Source organism: Camelus dromedarius, chromosome 2 (genome assembly GCF_036321535.1).
Source record: "Camelus dromedarius isolate mCamDro1 chromosome 2, mCamDro1.pat, whole genome shotgun sequence".
Taxonomy (NCBI): domain Eukaryota; kingdom Metazoa; phylum Chordata; class Mammalia; order Artiodactyla; family Camelidae; genus Camelus; species Camelus dromedarius.
This window is the reverse complement of record NC_087437.1, coordinates 81,232,566-81,259,213: the sequence shown is the minus strand read 5'-3', so window position 1 is coordinate 81,259,213 and position 26,648 is coordinate 81,232,566. Positions and strand designations below refer to the sequence as shown.

Here is a 26,648-nt window from a genome sequence, read left to right as displayed (position 1 = left end):
TGCAAGGGGAGGGGAAGAGAGGGTCACACTAAGGAAAAGGCTTACAATTTAAAATTTCAGAATTGGATAATTTCCTATCTATCAAAGTAGTAGTAAAACACATCAGTACGTAAAACACCAACGAAGAAACAAACATACCATGCAAACAGTTTTTTAAAAGTCTAGAAACTTAGATGTGCAAAGGAGCTTAAGAAAAGCTATTATTGCTGGTCAGCTTAGGTCAGAAATAGATCCCAATTTGCTGTAAACTCAGCTTTAACACAAAACACTGTTCAACGAAGCACAAGACAATGTGACAATGTCAAATGCGCTACGTGGCAGGTAAATGTTTTGAACTCAGCTCATGCCTGCTCTCGTAAAAACAGGAAACTTGTTTTTAAGAGGCTTCCGCACTCTTCAGATGAAGAAAGTGACTGAATGGCAATGAAGGATGGTCATCGCGTGAAAGAGGAAAAGCTACATGATGGGGATGGAGACTTAGTGGACCTACGAGCAGAAGTACCAGGGAGGGGCACAGGGTCATTACCTAGTGCTGTCCCAGAGGTCTCCGTTGTAAAAGTAACAGGTTCAAGGTCTGTAACAGGAATGTAATAAACAAAAGAGTTCAATCTTTAGTGTATGAAGAGCCATATTGTTCACTTCAAAATGAATCCTGCCACTGTAACATTGCCTCTAGAATAACCTTTAAAATTTTTTTGAATGAAAGGTGTTAGGGACTGAGTTGTGTCTTCCCAAAATCTATGTTGAAGCCCTAACTCCCAAGGTGACTATATTTGGAAATAGGGCCTCTGAAGATGCAGTTAAGGTTAAATGAGGTCATAAAGGTGGGGCCCTAAGCCAACAGGACTAATGTCCTTAGAAGAGGGAGCGACACCCAGGATGTGCATATGCAGAGAAAATGCCAGGGGAGGACACAGTAAGATGGTAGCCACCTATAAGCCAAGGAGAGAGGCCTCAGGAGAAATTAAACCTGCTAATACCCTGATCTTCCAGCCTCCAGAGCTGTGAGAAATAGATTTCTTCTGTTTCAGCTCCCTAGTCTATGACATTTTGGTACGGCAGCTCTTGCAAACTAACAGAAAAAGAAATCAATTGTTTTGCTCACACTTGCCCAAACTTCAGTAAGGGGTTTCTTCATCTTACGAGATAGTAATTACCTTTGGTCTCTGTTTAGCAGCACAAGAGGAAAACAGTTCCTGTAGTTAGTGCTTGATGATCTGAATCTACTGTGGTAGACTTTAGGATAATTTTAGGTATTTGCTTAAATACATTTCTAACAAACCTCAAGAAGCATATGAAAAACTAACCTATACTTCTGTGGATGCTGAATTTAAAAAATCTTCTATGTATATCAAATAATGGTTGCAGAAGAAGTTCCCAAAGAACCAAGCAGACATTACACTAATAGCCAAAAATAGCTATGATAATCTTGCTGAGAAAATTCAGCTTTGGAAAGATCTTGTGACTTCTGTCCAAACAAGAAGACTAAGTAAGGGGCAGCCGCTCATCCTGTGGCATCCAGTGAAGCATGTGTCCACTCTCAGTGCAGCAAACATTATCCAAGTGTGGGAAGAAGAGGTTTCTGATGCTCATTAAGAACAACATCAATCTCATTCAACTTCCCACATTGTCATTCAAATGCATCATCCCAACAAAAATGTTTTGCCTGGCACTTAGAAGAAGCAGGAACTCTGCCCACCTCCGGCTGCATGTACATACATCCTATTATTTCATCTTTGCTCATGCTCACCTCTCCACTTGTGCAAATTCTGATATGATTTCAAGGCCCAAACTCCTTCCCTGATGTATTGAAATCCATATTGACTTTACTTCTTTAAGACCTGCTATAGAGGTATGAGATGGAAGAATTTGGGGTCCCTCAATCACCAATTAGGGAAGAACTACAGGCACCCATTTTGGATTACACATGAGTTAGAAGTAAAATATTAAATACTGTCCATTTGAAAAAAAGGATTTAACAAGTCTAACATTTAATGTTTAGGTACCTAAGAAAAACCTTGATTTTTGAAAACACACCCTGCCGTATTTTCATTCTCTAGGCTTTTCATGCAGTAAAATAATTGTGCTCAACTATCCTGCACACTGAAAAGTGTAACACATCCCCCACTACCTAGAATCAGAGAGAAGATTATGTCTCTTCCAAACATGAACTCCCTGTGAAGCCAAAAATCATTTCACGATTCCCTCACTAGCGGTACGTGGTGGTACATTTTCAACCAGTGACAGGCTACCAGGCTCCTTAAACCAAAAACCCTCCTTTGGTCTGGTGTGGTCTCAGCTAGATGTGGGCTTGGTATGGTTTTAACTTTGTGTTGTGAATGATACGTTCATTGGCATGTTTTTGCAAGTAGAACATAAACTTAGATACTTTAAAGCTTAAGCTTCTGCAAATTATAGGTTTTTCAAAAAAAATCTTCTTTAAGTTCTCCAAAACTTGATCAATTTTCCTTAGTTTGAGGAAATGTATCTTTATAGTTTGCAAGTTTGCCTCTACCATGCTATTGTATCTTCCTCTGTTATTGAAGGTATTTAGGGGACAAAGTTGACATATAAAATGAAGTTATTAATTCAGATAGCCAAGAATGATTTTTATCACATCCTAGAGTTCCCTGACTGCATTTAAAAGGGTAAGAATCATTTCTAAACTATAGAGGAGGGTAAAGGGGAATCAGATTCATCTTAAGAATGGGGCTTACCATGAAAACTTATTAGCCTTCATCACATTATCTGTTAGAAAATTCACTATAAATGTATTATCAAATGTTGACAAAACAACAAAAAAGTAGGCAGATTAAAAACAAAAGGCAGGTGTACAAAGAATATGAAGAGACTTCCCTGTCACAAACTGGTTAGCACAGATCAGGATCAGGGTTCTCCTAAACAGATAAAATTTATCTTAACAGAGAACACTGGTTGAGCTCAGAGCACTAAATAACATGAAAAAAAATTTAAATAAATTCACAAGGCGGGTAAATATCCCAAACTAGCTCCAGGGCTGGCTCCCTTTAGAATAAGAGGTAACCTGTTTATGCATGTTTAACTTGCAATAATGTAACTGAACAGCGGTGGAGTGGAAAGAGCAGAGGGTTAGGCAACGAGCAGAAAAAGTACTTGCTGAAGGTCAGAAAGCAGCATTACCAAATGCTGTCGCTGGAGCCTCTTTTATAGGGGTAACTGGTTCAAAGACTGTAGCCGGAACTGACCAAAAAAAAAAAAAAAAAACAATGAATGTTAAACATTTACACAATCTCAGAGGTACATGGTGTATCTGCACACAGGTACCAATTTATCCCTTAGGAGGGGCTGTCTATGTACTCAGATAACTGTCCCTGAGAAGTGCCCTAGAAGTTCTTCATTCTGTGATGATGCTCATCTAAGTAATGGACCAAAGTAGACCTACCCATCTTGCCAAAAACTCCTCTTTGGAAAGAGACCATGAACTTGGCCCATCTGGGGTCCTTAAGAGAACAAGGCAAGGGGCAGCCATTCATTCTGTGATGCAGCCGTATGCCTCTGTCCCTCCCCAAGGGAAAGTGTACCCAGTATGGACACTGATGATGCTCATGTGAAACCCAAAGTTCTAAGATCAATATTAAAAATTACTTTCAACTGGTCCTATGAACCTTCTGAGCTGTAGGGGCTTCAATAAAGTATTCTGATCAGCACTTATAAACCTGGTAGCTTTTATCGGTCAGGGAAGATTCTGTCTCCCTTCACTGGTCCGTCTCCTCTAATGTCCTGTCTTTCTGACACTACTCATCCTTCATCCTCTAGTTACCAAATTTAGTGATTTCAATGCTCAAGTCCTTCCAAACTATTCTGGCCAACCCGGACTGTTTCTTTAAACCACGAATCAAACTATGGCCCTGAGGCCAAATCTTGCCTTGTTTTCATACAGCACACTTCCCTTCCATGTTTAAGTGATTGTTAAAAAAAAAAAAAAGAAAAGAAAAAAAAGAGAAAAATATGTGTCAGAGACTATTTGGGTCACAAATCCCCAGTATTGACTATCTTGCCCTTTACAGACAATACTTGCCAACTCCTGCCCTAGGGCTGTACCATGAGTTATACACCACAAATGCATCACCCTGCAGATAAGTATTTTTAACTAAGTTCCAACTTGACTCTCTTAAAAATCGATGAGTTGTTATTACTCTTCAATATATTAAACAGTAACAGAATGACAATAGACAAGAACACAAGAGTCTTGTGAAGCAGGAGAAGATGAGCTTATGATGGTGATGAAATGATGAAATGGGTCTGAAATGAGCAGAAGCAGATGCTGACGGACATAATGTGTCATTTACCTACTGTCGTCCCAGGAGCCTCGGTCCTAAGAATACCTGGTTCAGGGATTGTGGCAGGAACTGATCAAAAGTAATCAAAGAAATCAAAGAGATTTTTGTGAATGCATGGAATGTCAGCAAAGTCATCCTACCGGTAACAATAATGCTTCTAAGGGAGAAGGGGGAGGGGGAGGATGGATGACACACAAAAGCTGTAACACCAAGAGGCAGGAACTCTGGAGGGGGGGGAAGGGGTGGTGATGGGGACGAGGAGGTTATTCTGGGGTCTGTCCTCCACACATAGAACAGAGCTGAAAAGAAGCCCATACTCTACTCACTAGGTGACTAAGTCCTTAGTGAAAACAGTGGCATTTAATACATTAAGGTGAGAAACAACCTCTCAGATTGTGGTATCACAGTGGACTCGGCATCTCCAGTGCTAAGCAGAGCAAAAGCATGGGCCTGGCTAGAAGTAAGGATCACTGAAGCCCACTGGATCTCACTTGAGCTCTTGAGTAGACATCCCAGCCCCCTTTAATTCACCCTACAGGCCTTACCAACAGGCGCACATCAACAAGTCATCCTCTGTCTGGGACGCCGGCTTCCTTCAGCACATTCCCTGTTTATTGAGTCTTGTTGCCTCATCCTTCCACTCATCCAAATTCTGTACTAATTTCTCCTAATTATCCTGGATCTTTTCCCTCTCCAAGTACTTATTCTACTTCTAGCATAAGATTTGGACTATTTGAGACATTATCTTACATTTGTATCAACATGCTGCCTTATGCTATTTTCTACCTGTTTACAAAAGATACAGCTTTTGTTTACAACTATAGCACAAAATGATAGGGAAAGAAAACATAATGCCTACTTTTGATGTGTCTCCCAGCTGCCTATATGGTTATGTGGATATAGAAGGGTTTAATAGTAAGAGTACGTTTTACCATTAAGAATGTATAGTATAAAGACCGGTATCAATTATGTGCTTAGAATTTAGGGTCCCAACTGAGGTAGAGGCTTGGATTCCTTAACCCAGAAACCACATATTTACCCAGTTTGGTCTGAGGTACTTCTGGATGGGGTGTGGTTTTAGTTTTGGGACGTGGACGACGGGGTCTCTTTGTTGTTGTTGTTGTTGGCGCTGAAGGAAGAAAATTTAGGATTAATATGGTGCTGATGGCTCCATTAACTTGAATAGAATGATGTAACATGGCTCTAAGCTTTCTAAAACTGGCCGGAGTTTCATTGAGTGGAGACAGCTTTGTTACTTCAGTTTGATATGTTCCTCTTTAACAGATTGAAAGGTGTTCCTTTATAATTAAGAATACTTTAGACATTAAGAGTTACATTAAAGTTACGTTTAAGATGATTGTGAAGCCACAAATTTCTTTACAGTTGCTCCCTGGGGGTGTATGGTGGTACATTTTCAGCCAGTGACAGGCTATCAGGCTTCTCAAACCAAGGACCCTGCTTTGGTCTGGTGTGGTCCCAGCTACACCTGGACTTGTGGTGGTTTTAGGTTTGTGTTGTGAATTATACGTCCATTGGGAAGTTTTTGGAAGTAGCGACGATAAAGTTTAGTTCCTTAAAGCTTATGCTTCTTCAAATATTAGGTTTTTTAAAAAAAAATCTTTAAGTTCTCCAAAGCTTGGTAGATTTCAGTCTGCTTCAGGAAATGTAAGTTCCTAGTCTGAAAAGTTTGCCCCTACCCTGCTGCTGTATCTTCCTTTCATATTGGAAGTATTTTGGGGACAAAGTTGACATATAAAATGAAGTTAATTCAGAAAGTCAGAATTGGTGTTTTTATCACATTCTAGATGTCTCTGACTGCATTAAAAAGGTTAAGAACCATCTAAACTATGGTGGAGGGTAAGGGCAGTTAGATTCACCTTAAGGGAGGAGCTACTATGTAAACTTATTAGACTTGATCACATTCTCTGTTAGACAATTCACTGAAAACATACCACCTGAATATTAACAAAAGAACAAAAAAATGAGGCAGATAAAAAAAGGCAGCTATACAAAGGATATGAAAAGAGACTTCCCTGCCATGGGCTGGTTAGCACAGATCATGATCAGGGTTCTCCTAAATAGATAAAATTTACCTCAACAGAAAACTCTAGTGGAGCTAACAACATTAAATGACATGAAAAATTTTTAAATAGGTTAAAAGGGTGGGTAAATATAGATCCAGGCATAGATTTCTAGTTTTTAAAACAATAGGTATCTCACTTTATGCATGTTTAACTCACAAGAAAAAGAACGTAACTGAACAGCAATGCAGTGGAAAGAGCAGAAGTTTGGCAACGAGCAGAAAAAGCACTTGCGGAAGGTCAGAAAGCGGCATTACCAAATGCTGTCGCTGGGGCCTCTTTTATAGGAGTAACTGGTTCAAAGACTGTAGCTGGAACTGACCAAAAATAACAACAGTAAAAAATGAAATGTTAAACATTTATACAATCTCAGAGGGACATGGTGTATCTGCTCTCGGGTACCAATTTATCCCTTAGGAAGGGTTGTCTTTGTACTCAGATAACTGTCCCTGAGAAGTGCCCCAGAAGTTCACATTCTGTGATGATCCCCGTCTAAGTAATGGGCCAAAGTAGACATACCCATCTTGCCAAAAACTCATCTTTGGAAAGAGATCATGAACTTGGCCCATCTGGGGTCCTTAAGAGAAGACGATAAGGGGCAGCCATTCATTCTGTGGTGCAGCCGTATCCCTCTGCCTTACCCCAGGGAAAGCGTATGGGGTATGGATACTGATGATGCTCACGTGAAACCCAAAGTTCTAAGTCCAGTAGTAAAATTCACTTTTCAACTGGTTCTATGAACCCACTGAGATGCAGGAGTGTCAATAAAATATTCTGATTAGTACTTAGAAACCTGAGAGCCTTTATCAGTCAGAGAAGCCTCTGTCTCCCCTCACTGGTCTCCTCTCATGTCCTGTCTTTCTGATATATTTCATCCTTCATTCTCTGGTTACCAAATATAGAGTGACTTCATGGCTCAAGTCGTTCCTAACTCTTCTGGCCAACCCTGACTGTTTCTTTAAACCAAACATTGACAGACTCTGGCCCTGAGGCCAAAACTTGCCCATGGCTTGTTTTCATACAGCCCATTTCTATCTTTAATTTGTTGTTTAAAAAAAAAAAAAAAGAGAAAAAATGCATCAGAGACTATTTGGGCCTCAAATCCCCAATATTGACTATCTTGCCCTTTACAGACAATACTTGCCAACTCCTGCCCTAGGGCTGTACCATGAGTTATACACCACAAATATATCACCCTGCAGATACATATTCTTAACTAAGTTCCTACTTGACTCTCTTAAAAACCAATGAGTTTTTTTTCTAACACTTTTCAATACATTAAGAGGTAAATAAGTGACAATTGACAAGAACACAAGATTCTCAAGAAGCAGAAGATGAGGTTATGACGGTGATGAAATGGGTCTGAAATGAGCAGAAGCAGATGCTGACAGACATATTGTGTCATTACCTACTGTCGTCCCAGGAGCCTCGGTCCTAAGAATACCTGGTTCAGGGATTGTGGCAGGAACTGATCAAAAGTAATCAAAGAAATCAAAGAGATTTTTGTGAATGCATGGAATGTCAGCAAAGTCATCCTACCGGTAACAATAATGCTTCTAAGGGAGAAGGGGGAGGGGGAGGATGGATGACACACAAAAGCTGTAACACCAAGAGGCAGGAACTCTGGGGAAGGGGGTGGTGATGGGGACGAGGGGGTTATCCTGGGTTCTGTCCTCCACACATAGAACAGAGCTGAAAAGAAGCCTAGACGCTACTAAGAGACTAAGTCCTTAGTGAAAACAGTGGCATTTAATATATTAAGGTAAGAAACATCATCTCATATTGTGGTATCATATTCTAGGCATTCTTCATATTCTAGGCATCTTCAGTTCTAAGCAGAGAAAAAGCAGGGGACTGGGTAGAAGTAAGGATCACTGACGCCCACTGGATCACACTTGAGCTCTTAAGTGGACATCCCAGCCCCCTTTAATTCACCCTACAGGCCCATTCAATAGATGTGTATCAACAAGTCACCCTCTGTCTGGGACACCAGCTTCCTTCAGCACATTCCCTGTTCCCTCATCCCTCCACTCATTCAGATTTTGTACTGATTTTTTCCTAATTATCTGTGATCTTTTCCTGCTCCAAATACTGCACTTCTAGCATAAGCATTTGGACTACTTGAGAAATCATCTTACATTTGTATCAATGTGCTGCCATATGTTATTTTCTACCCGTTTATACCAGAAAGGCTTTTGTTTACAACTATAGTAGGAAATGGTAGGGAAAGAAAACATAATGCCTACTTCTATGTATCTCACAGCTGCTAATATGGTTATGAGGATACAGAAGGGTTTACTAATGAGAGTGGCTTTTACTATTAAGGGATATATAACATAAAGACCTGTACCAATTATGTGCTTAGAATTTAGGGTCCCAACTAAGGTAGAGGCTTGGATTCCTTAACCCAGAAACCACATATTTACCCAGTTTGGTGTGAGGTACTTCTGGACGGGGTGTGGTTTTAGCTTTGGGACGTGGACGACGGGGTCTCTTTGTTGTTGTTGTTGTTGGCGCTGAAGGAAGAAAATTTAGGGTTAACATGGTGCTGACGGCTCCGTTAACTCTGAGCGAGTGGTGTAACTGGGCTCTAAGCTTTCTAAGACTGGCCGGAGTTTCCTTGATCGGAGACAACTTTGGTTCTTGGGTTTGTACTTTTCCTCTTTAGTATTCTGATAGGTTTTCTTTTATAACTGGGAATTGTCTAGAGATTAAAAATTACATTAAAAAAAGTTCAAGATCACTGTGAAGCCAAAAATCACTTCACCATTCGCTCCCTGGGGGTGTATGGTGTTACATATTCAACCAGTGACAGGCTACCAGGCTTCTCAACCCAGGAGCCTGCTTTGGTCTGTTGCATCTCAGCCACACCGGCACATGGAGTGGTTTTAAGTATGTGTTGTGAATGATATGTCCACTGGGATGCTTTTGCAAGTAGAAAAAGATAAAGTCTAGTTACTTTAAAGCTTACACTTCCGCAAACTACAGGTTTTTAAAAAAAACTTTAAGTTTTCCAAAGCTTGATAGATTTTCCTCTGTTTCATAAAATGTATCTTTCTCAACTGAAAAGTTTGCCCCTACCGTGCTATTACACCTTCCTTTGGTTTTGAGGCATTGTGGGGACAAAGCTGACATATAAAATGAAGTTATTAATTCAGATAGTCAAGATTGGCATTTTTATCATGCTCTAGAGGTCTCTGACTGCATTAAAAAGTTAATCATTTCTAAACTAAGGTGGACAGTAAGGGGGAGTCAGATTCAACTTAAGGATGGTGCTTACTATTTAAACTTCTTAGCCTTGATCACATTGTCTTTTAGACAATTCACTGAAAACATATTACCCAAATGTTTAACTTAACAACAACAACAACAAAAAACAGATAGAGAAAAAAGACAGGTGTACAATGGATGGGTAAAAAGTACCCTGTCACAGGCTGGATGGCACAGATCAGGATCAGGGTTCTCCTAAACACATAAAATTTACCTGACAAGAGAATTCTGGTTGAGCTAAGAACATTAAGTGGCATGAAAAAAAATTTAAATAACTTAATAGGGCGTAAGTATCCCCAACTATATCTGGGCCTGGCTCCCTTTAGAACAAGAGGTAACTTGCTTTATGCATGTTTAACTCATAAGATAATTTAACTGAACTGCAATGGAGAGGCAAGAACAGAAGTTTGGTAAAGAGCAGAAAAAGCACTTGCGGAAGGTCAGAAAGCGGCATTACCAAATGCTGTCGCTGGAGCCTCTTTTATAGGAGTAACTGGTTTAAAGACTGTAGCAAACTGACTGATAATAATAATAATTAAAATATAAAGTGTTACACATTTATACAGTCTCAGAGGGACGTGGTTTATCCGCACTCAGGTACCATTTATTCCTTAGGAGGGGTTGTCTTTATACTCAGACAACTGTGCCTGGGAAGTGTCCCGGGAGTTCTTCATTCTGTGATGATGCTTGTCTAAGTAGTGGACCAAAGTAGACCTACCCATCTTGCCAAAAACTCATCTTTGGAAAGAGATCATGAACTTGGCCCAACTAGGGTTCTCAACTGAACAAGATAAGGGGCAGCCATGCGGTCTGTGGCGCAGCCGTATCCCCCTGTTCCTCCCCAAGGAAAAGCCGACCAGGTGTGGATACTGACGATTCTTATGTAAAACTCAAAGTTCTAAGTCCAACAGGAAAAATTCCTTTTAAACTAGTCCTATGAACCCTGAGCTGCAGGAGCTTCAGTAAAAATGTTTCGATGAGCATGTAGAAGCCTCAGAGCCTTTTATCAGTCAGAGAAACCTCTGTCTCCCCTCACTGGTCTCCTCTCATGTACTGTCTTTCTGACCTTCTTCAGTCCCCATCTCCTAGTCAACCAAATCTATGGTGATTTCAATGCTCAAGTCCTTCCTAACTCTTCTGGCCAACCCTGACTGTTTCCTTAAACCAAACATTGACAGACTCTGGCCCTGAGGCCAAATCTTGTCCATGGCTTGTTTTCATACAGCCCATTTCCATTTCTAAGTGGTTGTTAAAAAGAAAAACCAAAAGAAAAAAATGTGCATCAGAGACATTTTGGGCCACAAAGCCCCCAATATTGACTGTCTTGCCCTGTACAGACAATACTTGCCAACTCCTGCCCTAGGGCTGTACCATGAGTTATACACCACAAATGCATCACCCTGCAGATACATATTCTCAACTAAGTTCCTACTTGACTCTCTTAAAAACAAATGAGTTGTTTTTTTAACACTTTTCAATACATTGAGAGGTAAATAAGTGACAATTGACAAGTTCACAAGATTCTCATGAAGCAGGAGAAGATGAGGTTATGACAGTGATGAAATGGGTCTGAAATGAGCAGAAGCAGATGCTGACGGACATAATGTGTCATTTACCTACTGTCGTCCCAGGAGCCTCGGTCCTAAGAATACTTGGTTCAGGGACTGTGGCAGGAACTGATCAAAAGTGATTAAAGAAATCAAAGAGATTTTTGTGAATGCATGAAATGTCAGCAAAGTCATCCTACCGGTAACAATAATGCTTCTAAGGGAGAAGGGGGAGGGGGAGGATGGATGACACACAAAAGCTGTAACACCAAGAGGCAGGAACTCTGGAGGGGGGGGAAGGGGTGGTGATGGGGACGAGGGGGTTATTCTGGGGTCTGTCCTCCACACATAGAACAGAGCTGAAAAGAAGCCCATACTCTACTCACTAGGTGACTAAGTCCTTAGTGAAAACAGTGGCATTTAATACATTAAGGTGAGAAACAACCTCTCAGATTGTGGTATCACAGTGGACTCGGCATCTCCAGTGCTAAGCAGAGCAAAAGCATGGGCCTGGCTAGAAGTAAGGATCACTGAAGCCCACTGGATCTCACTTGAGCTCTTGAGTAGACATCCCAGCCCCCTTTAATTCACCCTACAGGCCTTACCAACAGGCGCACATCAACAAGTCATCCTCTGTCTGGGACGCCGGCTTCCTTCAGCACATTCCCTGTTTATTGAGTCTTGTTGCCTCATCCTTCCACTCATCCAAATTCTGTACTAATTTCTCCTAATTATCCTGGATCTTTTCCCTCTCCAAGTACTTATTCTACTTCTAGCATAAGATTTGGACTATTTGAGACATTATCTTACATTTGTATCAACATGCTGCCTTATGCTATTTTCTACCTGTTTACAAAAGATACAGCTTTTGTTTACAACTATAGCACAAAATGATAGGGAAAGAAAACATAATGCCTACTTTTGATGTGTCTCCCAGCTGCCTATATGGTTATGTGGATATAGAAGGGTTTAATAGTAAGAGTACGTTTTACCATTAAGAATGTATAGTATAAAGACCGGTATCAATTATGTGCTTAGAATTTAGGGTCCCAACTGAGGTAGAGGCTTGGATTCCTTAACCCAGAAACCACATATTTACCCAGTTTGGTCTGAGGTACTTCTGGATGGGGTGTGGTTTTAGTTTTGGGACGTGGACGACGGGGTCTCTTTGTTGTTGTTGTTGTTGGCGCTGAAGGAAGAAAATTTAGGATTAATATGGTGCTGATGGCTCCATTAACTTGAATAGAATGATGTAACATGGCTCTAAGCTTTCTAAAACTGGCCGGAGTTTCTTTGAGTGGAGACAGCTTTGTTACTTCAGTTTGATATGTTCCTCTTTAACAGATTGAAAGGTGTTCCTTTATAATTAAGAATACTTTAGACATTAAGAGTTACATTAAAGTTACGTTTAAGATGATTGTGAAGCCACAAATTTCTTTACAGTTGCTCCCTGGGGGTGTATGGTGGTACATTTTCAGCCAGTGACAGGCTACCAGGCTTCTCAAACCAAGGACCCTGCTTTGGTCTGGTGTGGTCCCAGCTACACCTGGACTTGTGGTGGTTTTAGGTTTGTGTTGTGAATTATACGTCCATTGGGAAGTTTTTGGAAGTAGCGACGATAAAGTTTAGTTCCTTAAAGCTTATGCTTCTTCAAATATTAGGTTTTTTAAAAAAAAATCTTTAAGTTCTCCAAAGCTTGGTAGATTTCAGTCTGCTTCAGGAAATGTAAGTTCCTAGTCTGAAAAGTTTGCCCCTACCCTGCTGCTGTATCTTCCTTTCATATTGAAAGTATTTTGGGGACAAAGTTGACATATAAAATGAAGTTAATTCAGAAAGTCAGAATTGGTGTTTTTATCACATTCTAGATGTCTCTGACTGCATTAAAAAGGTTAAGAACCATCTAAACTATGGTGGAGGGTAAGGGCAGTTAGATTCACCTTAAGGGAGGAGCTACTATGTAAACTTATTAGACTTGATCATATTATCTGTTAGACAATTCACTGAAAACATACTACCCAAATGTTTAAACAACAACAACAAAAACAGGCACATAAAAAAAGAGGCTGGTGTACAAAGGATGTATACAGCAACTTCCCTGTCATGGGCTGATTAGCACAGGTCAGGATCAGAGTTCTCCTAAACAGATAAAATTTACCTTAACACAAACCTCTGCTTTAGCTAAAAATAGTAAGTGGCAGTGAAAATTTTTAAGCAATTTAAAGGTGAGGAAAATATCCCTTGCTAGATCCAGGTATGGCTCTCTTTAGTACTAGAGGTAACTTTTTTTTAATGCATGTTTGACTCACAAGAAAAAGAACATAACTGAACAGCAATGGAGTGGAAAGAGCAGAAGTTTGGCAACGAGCAGAAAAAGCACTTGCTGAAACCAGAAAGCGGCATTACCAAATGCTGTCGCTGGGGCCTCTTTTATAGGAGTAACTGGTTCAAAGACTGTAGCTAGAACTAACCAAAAAGAAAAGAAATGTTAAACATTTATACAGTCTCAGAGGGACCCGGTTTATTTGCACTCAGGTATCATTTATCCCCTAGGAGGGGTTGTCTTCGTACTCAGATAACTGTCCCTGAGAAGGGCCCCGGAAGTTCACATTCTGTGATGGTCCTCGTCTAAGTAATGGACCAAAGTAGATGTACCCATCTTGCCAAATACTCCTCTTTGGAAAGAGACCATGAACTTAGCCCAACTAGGGTCCTTAAGAGAGGCAGCCATTTGGTCCGTATCCTTCTGTCCCTCCACCAGGGAAAGCCTACCGGCTATGGATACTGATGATTCTCCTATGAAAGTCAAAGTCCTAAGTCCAACAGGAAAAATTCCTTTTCAACTAGTCCTGTGAGCCCAGTCAGCTACAGGAGCTTCAATGTTCTGATGAGCATGTAGAAGCCCGAGATCGTTTATCGGTCAGAGAAGACTCTGTCTGCCCTCACTAGTCTCCTGCCACTTCTTGTCTTTCAGACCTTCTTCATCCCCTATCCTGCAGTCAAACAAACCTATAGTGATTTCGTGCTCAAGTCTTTCCTAACTATGCTGGCCCACGCTCATTATTTCTTCAACCCAGGGGTTGACAAACTATGGCTCAGAGGCAAAATCTTGCCCATAGTTTGTTCACATATTTCCCATTTACATTTTTAAGTGTTCATTCTAAAAACAAAGGGAAATGAGAGAAAAATGTGTTGAGAGACTGTCTGGGCCACAAAGCCCCCAGTATTGACGACGTTGCCCTTTGTAGACAATACTTGCCAACTCCTGCCCTAGGGCTGTACCATGACTTACACAACTTTTACAGATACCAAGAACAACCTCCAATTTGCCCAAACACAGGTTTCCTCTGTAGCTGTTTCAGTCCACCACACACATTCCATATTTAAAGCATGAATGCAACTGAAGGAGAAGCCAGTGAAGCAGACACTGAGAGAGGGGACTGCAAGTCACACGCGGAAGGAGCTGGGCTACCACCTGAGACTCAGACTGGGCTCCGGTCGCTACTCCAGAGGGAAAGTGGCCGCTGACCCTGACTTGCCCCTTCCCCGTCTCTGGACCCCACTGGGATGGGCTCAGGATTCCTTCCCCAGGATCTACAAAGTTACCCAGTTCTGCCTGAGGTGCTTTAGGACTCAGTGTGGGTTTAGATTTGGGACGTGGATGAAGAGGTTGACGAGGCACTTTGGGAGATAAAGGAAGAAAACTTCAGGTTAATAGTGAGATTTTAGTCCCAGAAGCTGTGGAAAGGACTATACTTGTTATCATTTCTTGAGATTCAGGACATTTTTGTTTTGAATTTGAAATATTTCCCCCTCTTTTGATTTTGCCTCTTTGTACCATTTGTATTACTCTGAAAAGCAGAAATCCCACAGAAACATGGACTAAGGAAATCCTTACTGAGATTTCTGAAAGGAAAAAAGGTTACAAAAATCCACTTAACTGTGTTGATGGTAAGGAAAGCATAGGGTGACTTTACACAAATGATGGTGCTTTTATTTCCATTTCCTAGCCCTGGGCATATTTTCTACTTCACTCCTTACTGAAAAAAGACTGTATCAGGACTTAAAATGGCAAAATAAAGACAATGCAGGTAGTGAACAGGTAGGAATCGAGACCTGCACAGGTGTCACGTCCCACTATAACAGCTGTGACAGTGTATTCAGCTCAGGTCAAGGACACACACCCCACCCCGAGCCTCCACTGCCTATGTCTGAAACTCAGTAACACAGAATGTGATTAAAAGGTTAGCTGGGGGTGAGTGGCTACAAATTTAAATGCATCGCCTTGCAGATAAATATTCTCAACTAAGTTCCTACTTGACTCTCTTAAAAACCAATGAGTTTTTTTCTTTAACACTTTTCAATACATTAAGAGGTAAATAAATGACAATAGAGGATGACATATGAGTCTTGTGAAGCAGGAGAAGATGAGGTTATGATGGTGATGAAATGATGAAATGGGTCTGAAATGAGCAGAAGCAGATGCTGACGGACATAATGTGTCATTTACCTACTGTCGTCCCAGGAGCCTCGGTCCTAAGAATACCTGGTTCACGGATTGTGGCAGGAACTGATCAAAAGTAATTAAAGAAATCAAAGAGATTTTTGTGAATGCATGAAATGTCAGCAAAGTCATCCTACCGGTAACAATAATGCTTCTAAGGGAGAAGGGGGAGGGGGAGGATGGATGACACACAAAAGCTGTAACACCAAGAGGCAGGAACTCTGGGGAAGGGGGTGGTGATGGGGACGAGGGGGTTATCCTGGGTTCTGTCCTCCACACATAGAACAGAGCTGAAAAGAAGCCCATACTCTACTCACTAGGTGACTAAGTCCTTAGTGAAAACAGTGGCATTTAATACATTAAGGTGAGAAACAACCTCTCAGATTGTGGTATCACAGTGGACTCGGCATCTCCAGTGCTAAGCAGAGCAAAAGCAGGGGCCTGGCTAGAAGTAAGGATCACTGAAGCCCACTGGATCACACTTGAGCTCTTGAGTAGATATCCCAGCCCCTTTTAATTCATCCGAAGGGCCCATTCAGCAGATGTGTATCAACAAGTCATCCTCTGTCTGGGACGCCGGCTTCCTTCAGCACATTCCCTGTTTATTATGAGTCTTGTTGCCTCATCCTTCCACTCATCCAAATTCTGTACTAATTTTTTCCCCTAATTATCCTTGATCTTTTCCTGCTCCAAATACTTACTATATGTCTAGCATAAGCATTTGGACTATTTGAAAAATCATCTTACATTTGTATCAACATGCTGCCTTATGCTATTTTCCACCTGTTTACACAGGAAAACCTTTTGTTTACAACTATAGTACAAAATGATAGGGAAAGAAAAGATAATTCCTACCTCTGTCTCCTAGCTGCTAATATGGTTATGTGGATATAGAAGAGTTTAATAGTAAGAGTAGCTTTTACCATTAAGAATATATAAGGCGTGTACTAATTTTATGCATAGAATTTAGGGTCCCAACTAGGGTAGAGGCTTGGATTCCTTAACCCCAAAGCCACATATTTACCCAGTTTGGTCTGAGCTGCTTCTGGACGGGGTGTGGTTTTAGCTTTGGGACGTGGACGACGGGGTCTCTTTGTTGTTGTTGTTGTTGTTGGCGCTGAAGGAAGAAAATTTACAATTAATACAGTGCTGATGGCTCCATTAACTCTGAATATTATATATGTTCAGGATGATATAATATGGCGCTAAGCTTCTAAAACCTGCCAGAATTCCTTGGAGTGGAGACAATTTTGTTACTTCAGTTTGAAATTTTCCCCTCTAATATATTAATAGGTTTTCTTTTCTAACTGAGAATGCTCTAGAGATTAAAAATTACATTACAGTTATGTTTAAGAAACGAAGATGAGAAATTATCAGTTTCTTGCAAGTGTCCCTGCATACAGATTACTGCCAAACTATGATGGTATGAGAGAAATTCACAGCATCTTAGATTATTCCCTTATAATTTAAAATAACTTAGATTGGGCAAGTGTTCTACTTGGTAATTTATTAGAATAAGTACATAAAATTTGATGAAACATCACGTACATTAAAAAAAATTATGCAGTACTTAAAATCTAGAGAGAAAGATGCCTGGAGAAACTCCATGGTATCATAACTGATACTGCATTGGTGGTCTAGGGATTTACGGAGAATTACATTTGGACCTCAGCTCTAGCAAACAGCGTTCTTTAAACAGAAACTCAGATTGACATGACGCAATTACAAGCGGGGAGATGGAGCAGATAGCTGTCTTGAATTTAGTCCATAGACATTAACATTAGAAAGAAAGCCTTTTATATTTTAAGATGAATACAGCAACAGGATGACATCAAATTACGGCATCATCTCGGTGGTACCACAGGTAAGTCTGACAATAAATACACAAGAGCACCTGCTGAAGGACATAAAGGATCATTACCTAAAGATGTCTAAGGACTAATAGGTTCAAAGCCTGTGGCAAGAAATGTTTAAAAGCAATTAAGAAAAGAAATGTTAAACACATAAGGAAAGTCACCCAACTCCCTTGAAAATGATCTTTACAGGGTAGCATTGGTTCTATAGCCAGAAAGCAAAAATTTTAAAGTTCCAAGGTGAGGGTACAGAGATATTTGTTCTTATGAAATGGTTAGGTCCTTAGTATCACCACATGATTATCTACAAGTGTTGCTTTTTTATATTATCTGATAATACAATAGAAGACTCTGCTTAGAAAAATCTTTAGGCATCTGTCTAATAACACTATGGTTAACAATTATGGAAAAGAATGTCAAAGTATAATCTAAGACCCTATATGCTAGGTAACAAAGCCGTAAGTCATGATAGATGCAATTGTTGATACATTTAAGCAGATACTGTAATGAATAACCAAAATAGACAATGCACTTCTTTGTTGAGAGTCCACTTTGGAAAAAGACTAAGACCTCTGTCAAAACAACGGCACAGAACAGAGCAGGATACAGTGGATCATTCAGTCTGCAAACCTTGTCAGTGCATTTCTCTGTTTTCAGGACTGAAAAGGGCTGACCCAGGGAGGATAGAGTATGCTGTAGCCAACTGGCTCAAATCCAATCACTGAAGTCATGCATTCAAGGTCCTCTTTGCGGACTCATCTAAAAGTAGCATCACTAACCAAAATGTCTGAGTGCCAGCCAAGTGAACACTGCCTTTCTCCTTTCTGACATTCAGGTTCCACTTCTAAGTGATATCTGTTTTGCTGTCACCCACACATCTGGCACCTTCCTGCTTCTGGTTATTCCTGCTCACCCCTCCAACAAAATTTACAGACACACATTTCAAGGTCCACGTTCCACTTATTAGCCCAGGGATCCTTCACTTCTCTAAGAATTAACTATTTGGCTAACAGCTGGTGAAACTCAATAAATACGTTGCTTTTGCGCATATTCCTTCATATCCATTTAGGAGCAGTTTCACACAAGAGCAGCTTCCTTCCTCAAGGAAGTGAAGGCACTTGTTATTTCTAAACTATTCCTCACCGAGGCTAGTGCGGCACATAATTAAAGGTGAGACTAAGTGAACTAAATAGGCTAGATACTTAACTAGGTAAGTTTTGCTGAGTCAGAATCAAAGAGAAAACTGACGGGTCAGAGAAGCAAATAAAATACGCAGATACCAAGAAGCTACCAAACAGCATGAGGAAGTGACATGTATTGACTACAGCACTTGCCGCCTGAGCCCTCACCCTGAGGGGTCACAGGGTGATTAGGTGTCGAGTTACACTGCCACCCCAGTGTCACATCCACCAGGGTTCCACAGGCACCAGCCACCACATATTTACCTAGTTTGGTCTGAGGTGTCTCTGGACTCGGTGTGGTTTTATATTTAGGACGTGGACGTCCTGGACGATGGGGTCTTGTTCTTTGTGATGTTTTTGGAGCTGAAGAAAGGAAACTGGTTAATGGTCATCTTATGACTCCAGAAAAAAAGGATTATACATGGCTCTAGGTTTTCTAAAATTTTGCTAGTTTTTCTTAAGTCTTGAGAAATTTATCCCTTTGGTTTGGGATTTTTTTGTCATCTATATGCAAAAAATTGTGAAGGTGTCTATCAAAAGTTCTTTTGAGAAAAAACATACAGCATTGTATTAATTATCTGAAAACTTTACTATTATTGCTAGTGTCAGATTTTCAAAGAGGACCTAGACCCAAGGGAAGTCAGAAGCACAGCATGTCCCTATCACGTTAGAGAGGGTCCCAGGCTCACCTGTGTTCGGGAAATTGTATTTAGAAATCACTTGGCTTAGGCAGACATCCCATTAAACATGATTGGAATAAGCATATCTCATTTTTTAAAATCACTGGTAGACAATAAAAATGCCTAGCAAATCTTAAAACAACTCTCTGTTGATGGCCACAGAATTATACCTAGTGTTTATAGGGCAGACACTCCTAACTGTATTTGAAATTCAGCAGAATCATAGGCTCTGTAAAGCATTAATAAAATTGGATAATATGGGTGACATACTCTGCACTAGCTTCATACAGGCTTATATTCTAACCAAGTGACTTATTTTAAACATCTTCAGTGCATTAAAATGAAGACTATAGTTGAGTGACAAAAGAGGATGATGAAAAAAATCCATCAAAGAGAAACCCTTTGGTCACGATACTCCTGGAGAAGACTAGACAATGAGAAGAAAAGGCTCTGGGTTAAAGACATAAAAGGTCATTACCTAATGTTGTCTGAGGAGCTTCGGTTCTCAGAGTTACAGGTTCAATGTCTGTGGCAGGAACTGACCAAAAGCAATACAATAAACAATGCAGATTTAAGAAACGTAGGAAAAGAAGAAAATTGTCTTGAAAATGAATCTTTTTAATCCTGTAATGTTTAAAAAAATTTATGAACTCAGGAAAAATAGTATTTGTTCTCTAATAACTGGCTGTACTCCGATACCCATTTGTCTCACAAAATAGCCGTGCCCCTTGCACTTTGCATCCCCGTGAAGCCAATGAAATGTGCTTTTTTGGGTGTTTAATTAACTGCTTGCATCTATATTCGAAACATGGCTCCAAAAAAATCTCATTTGATATGGTTTTTAAATTACTCTGAAAAATTATTATGAAAACTTCTTTTAGTATTTGAAAAGCTTTCACCACTATTTTTAGTATTTTTTTGAGAATGGTGGTAGTGTTGAGAATTTTTAAAAATATTTTTAATCAGTCCGTTTATTGGAGATTTGTAACCATTATGAAAAATAAAAACTTTTTCCACAAAAGAATGTGATACTCTTTCTTACAATTTGTCCTTATTTATTCATTTATTTCAGATGGACTTAGGAGATAGCTACTCAATTGAGGAACAAGGATGATTAAGAAAAAAGTGAAAAAGTTAGTAATTCAACTTTTTGTCTGGATAAGCAGGATTCCTGTAATTCTATAATATGCTGAAATAACTGAATTATACATAGATATGAAATTAAGATTTATGACTCCTTGGTTTTAAATTAGTGTCTCTATTTTTCATTAACTCCAGAAAATTAAATGTAACATTAAAATATCTTATCACCAAAAACTCTGTCAGCATTTATATGGAGGCTGCCTTTTGCTGACTCGCCAAGATAACACAGCACCAAGTTGGTTTAAGCCACATCTGAGAGCATCTTCTGAACTAATGGAAAACATGGCATCCAGAAGAGATGGAAAGTGAGGACAACAGGACAAAAGCAATATTCAAAGCTGACTGCCTTCAAACAAAAAAGGGGATCCTATTTTGTTTGGAACTCAACACCACAAGACGAATTTGTCAACAGAAAGGTCCAGTGCGTTCAAACAGTATAGAGTCAAGGAAGAAAGGACTTTTGTGAGGAGACAATTACGTATTTTCTCAAGCCCCAACCAGCTGTCTCGTTGTTCCCTTCCCACGTCATAAATTATATACACATAAAAGCAGAGATTTTAAATGTCCTGGTTTGAAGGATGGATGGAAAGAGCACTTGTGACTGTTGACAGCATCGAGGGCTGCAGGTCATCTGGCCACCTCCTAAGGTGATCCAAGAAAGAACGACCCTCAGGGGTTATAAGCGGAGCAGCAGGTGTAAGACTGCCCAACGATATTAAGAAGGTCCCTGTTGAAAATATTAAACAATTTTGGGAAAGAAATGAAAAAGGTGATGAACCACAATTATTTACACAAGAGAATAAAGACAATGACAGGGATGAGAGAGGCAAGCTCAGAGAAACATGGACCAAGAAGGAAGACATCCAGCGTTACCTATGGTTGTGGAGGGAGCTTCCGTCTCAAAGGTAATATCCTCAAAGACTGCGTCATAAAAAAGAAACAGGTATGAGTAATCCAGGTAAGGAAGCCTCAACCTACAGGTATGATTAAGTCACGGGGTACAGAACCTGGTTTATTCCAAGTTGCTATAAACTGCCTTCTCGATAGGCTTATTTATTATGAGAGATCCTCTCTCAGTAAATTAGAATTTTATTAAAGAATCTTAGGACAAAAGTTCAATTGAAAAACAACTGAATTTTCAGAACTGTTATATAAATATCTTCTTATTTGGTAGAAAATGCCAAAAAGTATTTTAGAGAAAGCCAATCTCCATGTTCCTAGAAAGGAAGAACCCAGTGTCACCCTCCCTAGCGTTGCCTAGTGGTGGCCACTAAAGTCACTTTCAAAAATGCTCCAGATACAGAAAAACCAGGCTTCTGTTCACTACAAACCTGAATTCAGAAAACAAAGCCTAAAAATGCTTTAAGAAAATGGAATCCATCAGACAGTCAGACGTAAAATTTACTCATTCCCACACATTGATTTGCTGATTTAACACTTAAAACATCAGTGTGGCTACCTTGAGAAGACAGTGAGCAAAATCACAGTATTTGAGTTTCTATGCTTTATATGATATGACTAATTGTAAGCATTTTCAGCAACATCCCCAAAGGAAAAGCTTCTTAAACAAAAGCACGGGAAATTATGTTTACCGGATTTAGATGGTGGTATATCTGGTTTTGCTGTGGTTTGGGGTATAGGAGGTAATTGCTCTGGTGGTTTTGAATCTGAAGAAAAAAGGTGCTGTAATTAGTATCAAAGCAGAGCTGTGAACGCCAAGATTAACGTTACATACACACCATTTTCCCAGTCATGGATCAAGGCACTGAAAGTGGTGATTACTGGGCTGGATTTGAGGTGCATCGGGTCTGCATATGGTTTTAGGTCTTTTGAATGGTTTTGACGCCAAAGAAAAAGGTATTAAAGTGAGCATTATGGTCACGGCTATAGCTGTCATGATTAAGCGCACGTAGCTTGAGTAAAGATACTATATAAATTCAGTGAATACACAACAAAATTAATTCCTAGAATGTGGGAAGGGTGGGAAGCGTGTCCATTTCTACTGATTTTTCTGATAGAAAAAAATCTTCAGGCAATGTTAAATGTATCTTGAAGCAAAAATAAGGAGGACTATAAGACTTTTTTCTATGTAAGTAATTTCCAAAATGACAAGTATAATAGTTCTATTTCTTAATTGATAGTTTTTTTTTTCAGTATAAAAACTGTAAGGTAGGAATTTGAAACCTGCTTAATAGGGGACCTGGAAAATATTCCATAAACACTTGATGCTATACACAATGTTACATGGCTACTGATTTCTGGAATTTTCTAAAGTAAAGCAGTGACAGATTTATTGTGACTACTGAGAAATTATATGAAATAGTTATACTCAAACATCACTAGTACCAAAAGTAATAAAAACCAGCTTGGGACTTTTAACATTCTCAAGTAACAAAGACCATATTTTTATCTTGGACCCTAGACCAAGACAAGAATAGTGTGTGCGCCTTTGGTTATCAAGACATACTCAAAAACATTCTTCAAGGAAACAGAAGAGCTGAAGAAGCCATTATTTCATGCAGCTTTTTAAAAAGGAGAAAGCCTTACAAGTTGAGTAAAGCAATGAAATGGTCATCATGGCCCTGGAATAAAATGTTTCCATTTGTCAAGCCCAGGATGAGCACAGAGGTCCCTGAGAAAGAGTGGATGGTTTTCTCAATACAATGGCACATGTGATACGAGGACAGAGGGTTTGTGGAAAACCAGGAAGTTGTGTCCAAAACCACAGACCTTCCCTAAATAAGCACACAGATTCTTCCAGAAGTCTCCTAGCTGCAGGCTCTCCAGACCCAGATGGGAAATGAGAGGAAAAGCATGGAATGAGACTGTGATGGTGCGCAGAACTGCAGTCATGCCTGGGTGGAGAGGAGGAAAAGCCAAAGCCACAACCCGGGTAAGTGATTGGAGGGGAGCAAATTACCGATCGTGGGCACCAAGAGCTCCTGTTGTACCGTAGCAGGTTCCAGAGCTACAGAAGCAAAAAATCAAAAACACTACGTCAAGAAGCAGCATCTCGAGGAAAGAAATGTTACTCTTCATTCTGTAGTTAGATGGTGTACTTTTTCTGAATGTCATCTTCCTTTTTATTTTTCCCATTTCCCCCTTCTGTCCCCATTGTTTTCCCATTCCTCATCTGCCATGAATATGCAGCCCAGGTAAGGTATTTCAGGGGCCCTACTTTAATGATCCACGTAGTGGGCCAGTTTACTGCTGCTGTGTGTACTTAATAACTATAAATAAAATATCCATATAATGTGAATATAGAAAGGATAGATGCTTAAATATAAAAATCAACTACACAGGTTCCTAAAGCCCAGCTATTTAGGTGGTAGGGAGCTACCCTACCAGAAACCACCATATTTCACTTTCTATGTTAGTTGGAACCCTGAACATCACATTTACCAGGTTTGGACTTGGGCACATCTGGACTAGGTGTGGTTTTAGGGCGAGGGCGAGGGCGAGGGCGACGACCTGGTCGTTTGGTCTTTGGTGGAGCTGAAGAAAGAAAATCAGCTAGTTAATACGGGAACAGTAGCTCTACAAGCTGACAATCAATACCACGTTCACCTTAGGAGCACACTGAAGCCCTTTGATTTCTTACGGGTATGCGTATTTCTGTTGTGCAACTTTCCATTATTATTTACCCAGTTAAATGAGTCTTGAATAATGGGGGTTTTTCTGGCCAAATATTTATAAATAACTGTTCAAGAGATCTCTCTATTCCTCTAAGTTGGAAAACTCAGAACTTTGTACAGCTTAGGGAAGGCAATCTCATAACCTTTTCTTTTTTTAAGTGTATGTTCAATGGGAACATGAGAAAAGTTACTTTTAAGAAGTCACTAGGGATAAAAATTAAAATTAATTTGGCCTAAGATTCGAAAAGAGATGTTTTTCACTTTAGCACTGAAAAATCTGCAAATCAGTAACATGTGTAAAAAGGCTTTGAATTCAGAAATTATTTCAGGGAACACAACCTTTTAAGAATGAGATGTATAATTTTTAAATACTAGGGTTTAAAATTTTTCTCTGAGAGAACAGAGAACACACATATGCAAATAAACATTAATGAACAAACCCATTAATGGGAGCCTGTTGATAAAGTTTCCAGCAGTCAAGAAAAGAAAAGACAAAAGTTACTGACTCACTGCATTACCTAATGTTGTTGTTGAAGGTTTAGTTCCCAGTGTTTCAGGTTCTAAGACTGCAGGAAAAATGATCAAGAAGGAATCAACATCAAAGGAAAAAATGATGAACTGTATGTAAATATGAAAAATGCTTAATTTTTAATTATGAAGCTGAGCAAACGGTGAAACTTAAATCCATGTAAGAAATTGCTTTTTTATGTAAATAGAGTCCTGTGTTTCTAGACAAAATGAACAAAAATGTAGCCAGTCAGTTAAGTTTGGAAAGACAAATGGAAAAAGGGGGCACGATTCTCATCTGGAAGATGTGAACGCAATAAAGTAACCAACTGCTCATGTTATGAAGGAAAATGTAGGTAACTGGCCAAGATGGCAGCAGCAGAACACACGTCTTGCTCTCTTGAAGAAAAAGAAGCTATAAAGATTGGGGTGAGTGCTTTTCTCTTTCTCTTGTTTAATGAATTTCCTAGTGACACCTCGAGATACTTCGATCTGGAAAGACCACAATGCTTTTCAAGAAAATCTGCAAATGTTAGAGTTGTAAAAGTAAGAAAAACGCCTCCCACAGTGAAAGGACAAATACGCCCTAGCGAAGCCAGGGACCTCTGTGGGCAATAGCCAGGCTACAACAAGCTCGGGGCACGCTCCCCAAATACAAGGAGGGACCGTAAGGAATGGGACTGACCAAATAAGCACAGCTTGCTTGGCCGCCTCAAAACCCCTGCTTAGTCCGACACAGGCAGAGAGTGCACATGGCGAAAAGAAAGATCTGAAGGACAATGAAGAAATAATTTTTAAAAGGCCAAAGCTTAAAACAAAGCTGAATGCAGAGGGTGTGAAATAAAGGTAGTTCTTTTTCACTCAGTGGAGGAAACATCATTACCTATTGGTGACTGTGGTGGTGGTGGAGTCTCAGGTTCCAGTGCTGCAATGAAAGCAAGTGTTAAAGGGGACGCTGAAAAGCACCGTCTTAAGGTAGAAATTAAATACCCTTTACCAGCACAAGGGTAATTTTCACTGGTGAACAATCAGATTCCATTGGCTTATGACGTAAAGCTCAATCACCCCACAGCCTCCCCACAAGCTACAATAGAAGAAAGAACTGAGAAATCTAATTTTTGTTGTCGATTTTTAGCTGTTTTCCCCACCACTCCTCTGCGTGCCTGAGGAGATACAACTTTAAAGAGAGGTCAGGGTAGCCTCTCCGAGAGGTTCACCTGCCATCTTGTTTTCATGCAGGAAGGTTAGCTTCATCCAAGGAAATGGGAAGAGACCACAGACCCGTCAGACCTGCAACCATGTCTGAGCTCTGTTTGGGATGATTTTCAGCCTGACTGGGTCTGACATTCTTTCACAAAAAATAGGAATTGAATGTATGGGCTAAAAAGGGCCACAAGTGTTCAGATGGTGTTCCCCAGATTTATTAGCATCTACTGCTGGTGAACAAATTGATTTACATACGACATTTATTCTATTGAAATCAGCAAATCAACAGAAGTCAGAAAGTAATCTCAGATTTCACGACAAGCTGAATAAATGAGTAACAATGTTATCTAAATAGTCTGACAGATAAACTCTCCAATGTCATTCAGATTATAAATTATACTTTGCTGAATATAGTTTGGTTACAATGTTTGGGCTCTTAAAAAGTAGATCATACCATAGGTTTCTTACTCTACAGAAAAGAATTCTTTTCTTTCAAGAAGAAAATAAAAAGGAACTCAAATTTTTGAAACAGAAAAGTGAAGATGGACTTTTTTTCTTACAGAAAGAAAATAATTAATATGCAACAGCTTAACAGAACTTAACTCATTCTGCATTTAGATATTTCTTATATTACATTTACCAGGAGTTATCGCTGATATTTCTAGAGGTACAGAAAGTTTGGGGGAAGCAAGCAGTGACTTCTTAGCAACTAAAAAAGAATATAT

General features: G+C 39.8%; 1 protein-coding gene across 28 annotated transcripts in view; it reads right to left on the bottom strand.

Annotated features, from left to right (window-relative positions):
• Positions 1 to 26,648, bottom strand: part of ABI3BP (ABI family member 3 binding protein) — a 241,219-nt gene that overhangs the window by 77,186 nt on the left and 137,385 nt on the right. For 18 of the 28 annotated variants that reach the window (XM_064495880.1, XM_064495924.1, XM_064495926.1 and 15 more), the window contains 20 exons: positions 25,601 to 25,642; positions 24,729 to 24,776; positions 23,978 to 24,070; positions 23,496 to 23,543; positions 22,168 to 22,242; positions 21,449 to 21,496; positions 19,911 to 19,970; positions 19,017 to 19,115; positions 16,743 to 16,835; positions 15,725 to 15,784; positions 13,621 to 13,680; positions 12,317 to 12,406; positions 11,287 to 11,346; positions 8,827 to 8,916; positions 7,809 to 7,868; positions 6,658 to 6,717; positions 5,359 to 5,448; positions 4,329 to 4,388; positions 3,160 to 3,219; positions 527 to 574 (listed from right to left, as the gene is read on the bottom strand). In XM_064495880.1, the coding sequence (XP_064351950.1) occupies positions 527 to 574; positions 3,160 to 3,219; positions 4,329 to 4,388; positions 5,359 to 5,448; positions 6,658 to 6,717; positions 7,809 to 7,868; positions 8,827 to 8,916; positions 11,287 to 11,346; positions 12,317 to 12,406; positions 13,621 to 13,680; positions 15,725 to 15,784; positions 16,743 to 16,835; positions 19,017 to 19,115; positions 19,911 to 19,970; positions 21,449 to 21,496; positions 22,168 to 22,242; positions 23,496 to 23,543; positions 23,978 to 24,070; positions 24,729 to 24,776; positions 25,601 to 25,642 (1,344 nt within the window). Of the gene's footprint in view, positions 1 to 526; positions 575 to 3,159; positions 3,220 to 4,328; positions 4,389 to 5,358; positions 5,449 to 6,657; positions 6,718 to 7,808; positions 7,869 to 8,826; positions 8,917 to 11,286; positions 11,347 to 12,316; positions 12,407 to 13,620; positions 13,681 to 14,820; positions 14,905 to 15,724; positions 15,785 to 16,742; positions 16,836 to 19,016; positions 19,116 to 19,910; positions 19,971 to 21,448; positions 21,497 to 22,167; positions 22,243 to 23,495; positions 23,544 to 23,977; positions 24,071 to 24,728; positions 24,777 to 25,600; positions 25,643 to 26,648 lie in introns of all 28 variants that reach the window. The other 10 variants (XM_064495897.1, XM_064495975.1, XM_064495971.1 and 7 more) reach the window with 9 other exon arrangements.